Raw genomic sequence first — 3,624 nt, forward strand, 5'->3', positions numbered from 1 at the left:
CTTCTTAAACAATGCAAGACTTGTACAAGAATTCATAATGGCAACAGCACTTGCTCTAAGGAATATCATATGGTGAAAATGACAAACATCGATTGGTACACAATTGGCTTCAATTTGTCACTTAATAGAAGTTTTTTTTTTTTTGCATGTTTGAAGGTTCATAACTATAGAGACAAATTATTTTTTAACGTTGAATGAAAATCATGCACACGGTAAATAAAAGTTAGCTCGTATGAGGAATAATATTTTTAATGTTGCATTGAAAATTATGGTTAGTTGCGGATGAGATAATATCATTATTGAAATGGATTCACTTGATTTGTGGAATTACCGATGCAGGAGAAGAGATTACCCGTGGATTCTTATTATTCAGCTGAAAATAATTTTTGCTCATATGAATTTAGTGCAGGTTCACCGGTCGTTTATTCAATGTGAAGGTAATCAATATGTTTATTGGGCTGCGAGAATGGATTCTTATTATTCAGCTGAAAATAATTTTTGCTCTCATGAATTTAGTGCAGGTTCAGTGGTCGTTTATTCAGTGTGACGGTAATCAATATGTTGATTGGGCTGCGAGAAAAGTCTTGGAGTCCCAAATTTCGAATTTACTAATAAGGTTTCGTTGGAGCTTTCTTGTTTGTTTAAAGATGATAGTTTAAATATTGCCTTTATTTGTATTAATATTTGATTTTAGTTAGCTTTTCGTTTGTTGCGTGAGTTGTACTGTGGCTAACGGTTCTTAAGCTTTGTATTTCTTGCATGAGTTGCAGTTTTTGAGGGTTTTAGTAGAATCGTTAGCCACCATCTTGTAGTATTTTGTTTTGATGAATAAAATTTCTTACGAGATTACTTTAAAAAAATATTCTTATATGAAAAATCAAGAAAGAAAATTATGGAGTCTAATTCAATCGAGTCTTAAGACGCACAAAAATTCACGACCAACTTTCATCGAGTAAAGTCTAATTACTCACATGGCTCATTTGGTTGATTTTAGAATGAAAATGTTTGTTCGTTGGTTCTAAACTCATTTGTGGACGAACATAAGAAATTGACTGGATGAATGCATCCAATTTAATATGTGAGACAGGAAAATTAGGCATTGGTCACTCTCTATAAAAATGACTCAATAAAAAAATTATAAGAGAAAAAATTTGTAATAGTTTTCTATATTTGAGTCTATCTTGTGACCTCCAATTTATAGATAAAAATTATAACTGATGTTATAGAATTGAAATCATTGGACAATTACATATAAAGTGTAAAACTTAAACAATTTGAGAACTACAATTGATGTTATAGAATTGAAATCATTGGAGAATTACATATAAAATGTAAGATTAAACTTGTTGCGACGTTGTGAGTGAGTTTGGCTGCGAACAAGTTCCCTCAATCATTCTTTTGACAATAAAAACTACGATCGCTGGGAAGTCCAATCTGAGCTGATCTTCAAACCCTAATTCAGGAATCTTTTGAGCAAGATCTAAAGTTCAATTTGAATTAAAATCAATGTTTGTGATTCAATTTGATGTTTCCTGACTATTTTGAATTGCGATTTTAATGTATAGATACTTTAAATTAGTTTTTAGTTGAAGGGCTCTATAATAACAAATTTAAGTTGTATTTGATTGAAATCTTATCAAAGAGAAAAAAAATAACAACTTTTAAATCCGGAATTTAATAAATTCAATTTCTTCTCAATTCCTTTCAATCTTGTTGTTTGCATGATTTAAGTAAACTTGAACTTACAGAATTTACTGAGTCTAAATTCAATCAACCCCTTAATTTTAACTTTAGAATTACAAATTGAGTGTGAATGTACATCTTTAGAATTAAAAATTTTAATTTTATTTATTTGAGTGTGAAGATGAATTTTTTTTAGCTTGATACAATCAATTCTTATATTTTTCAAATTATTTTCTAAATTCAAGCAACCAAATGAGTTCGAAAAACCATCAATCACTGGTACATTTAAAGATGCAAACTTATATTTCTTTTTCAATTTTTTTTTTTTTTTGAAATCAGAATATACAAAATCACTGCTCGATGCTGCCAGCGAAATATATTACAAACACCAATGGAAGCCGAGCTGGATCTCTTTACACTGTAATCTCTTCTCGAACAAGAAGAAGCAAAAAATGGCACAAAACCGAAACCCTAATTCTCTTTTTTCACCGAAAATTTCATCGGGTCGAGATAGCCAAACTTCTAGATCCAAACATCTCTTCAAGCAAAACAACAAAAGCCATGGCCACAGCGGCATCAAACCCCGGCTGAACAATAAGCCGGAAAACGTCTAGACCAAAATCCACCCCACTTACCTCCTCCTTTCGCCGGATCTCCGCCACCGCGATTCGCCTCTCATCATACACCGCGCAGGAACGCTGCGTATACGATCCCTCGATCTCGTACACCAGCCCACCATCGGAACTCGTCACATGCGCCATTGATTTAAGTTGCAAGAAGTTCACGTGCTTCCTCACCAAGAACCGCGGATTCACCGACTCCTCGCCGTCATAGATCTCCCAGTGCTTTCCCAAACTCAGTTTCTACAATCGGAAAACAAATTCAGGTAATCCGATTTCCCGATTTAATTAAACCCCATGAATATTTAATAGAATCGAGTCTCGATTTCTTGGATTTTACCTTTCGACGGATTGTGAGAAGGGGATTTCCAGCAGCGTCCATGAGGACTATCTCTCCCTTGTCAGATCTATCATATTTATCAACGCGGAAGACGAGATTTCCTTCGGCATCAAAGACGGTGAAGCCTTTGCAGTTGAAGAGAAGCGATTTTCTCCATACTGTGAGGGTCGCCGGAGGTGGCGGTGACGGAGGAGGACATTGGATGTCAGCGGTGGTGGAGATGGCGTATTTTGTTGATTCGAATGCGTGAGATTTGGGGTAGATCCTATTCGTCATTCACGCCGGAGATGGTATTTCCCTCGTCGGAAAATGGTCGGAGGTTGAACGGAGAATGTTGAAAGCTCGAGATGGAGAGAGGCGATGCCAGGCAGCTTGAGCTGCTAGGGCAAATTTATAACTTCTTGTGGACGAAAATGCCCTTTTATTTTTAAGTACGTGGCTGGCTTGCGAGGAGTTGAAAATGCTAAGGTTTCCAGGGAGTTCATCGTCATGCCACATAGTGTGTTGCGATTGGTTGGAAATTTTGACAGGTGGACCTTGGGAAGCGCTAAAAGTAAAATTGGGGTAACCTACCGAGTGCTTGTGGATAAAAAAATGGGGTTAAAAGATAGAAACTATTCATTTTTATCTGTTTTCAGTATTGTGAATATGAAAAAAAAATGAAATTCAATTAATTTTATTTTGATTTAATTGAATGATAGAATTCAATAAATTGATTAGTTTTTACTAGGGGTGTAAATGAGTCGAGTTTGAGCGAGGTCAGACTTGGTTCATGTTCGTTTTCGGAATTAGCTGTGAATAGTCTGTTTGTGTTCGACTCGATTTAAATATTGTTGCTTATGTTTGACTCGAAATTGACTCATTAAATATAATTTGAAAAAAATAGAAAAAGAGTACCAAATCTATACAAAGGAAGACACATAGCCATGTAAATTGATATAATATTTTATTATATATATATATATATATATATTATAAATA

At 34.7% G+C, this 3,624-nt stretch overlaps 1 protein-coding gene across 1 annotated transcript; it reads right to left on the reverse strand.

Moving 5' to 3' along the window:
* Nucleotides 1-2,001: 2,001 nt before the first annotated feature.
* Nucleotides 2,002-3,040, reverse strand: LOC110033739 (protein LURP-one-related 8-like). Its single transcript, XM_020737807.1, has 2 exons — nucleotides 2,644-3,040; nucleotides 2,002-2,546 (listed from the first exon to the last, which is right to left on the reverse strand). Exons 1-2 carry the CDS (start codon nucleotides 2,917-2,919, stop codon nucleotides 2,181-2,183), a joined length of 642 nt encoding a protein of 213 aa, XP_020593466.1. The 5' UTR covers nucleotides 2,920-3,040; the 3' UTR covers nucleotides 2,002-2,180.
* Nucleotides 3,041-3,624: the final 584 nt, after the last annotated feature.

This window comes from Phalaenopsis equestris, unplaced genomic scaffold (genome assembly GCF_001263595.1).
Source record: "Phalaenopsis equestris unplaced genomic scaffold, ASM126359v1 Scaffold000002, whole genome shotgun sequence".
Classification (NCBI taxonomy): Eukaryota; Viridiplantae; Streptophyta; class Magnoliopsida; order Asparagales; family Orchidaceae; genus Phalaenopsis; species Phalaenopsis equestris.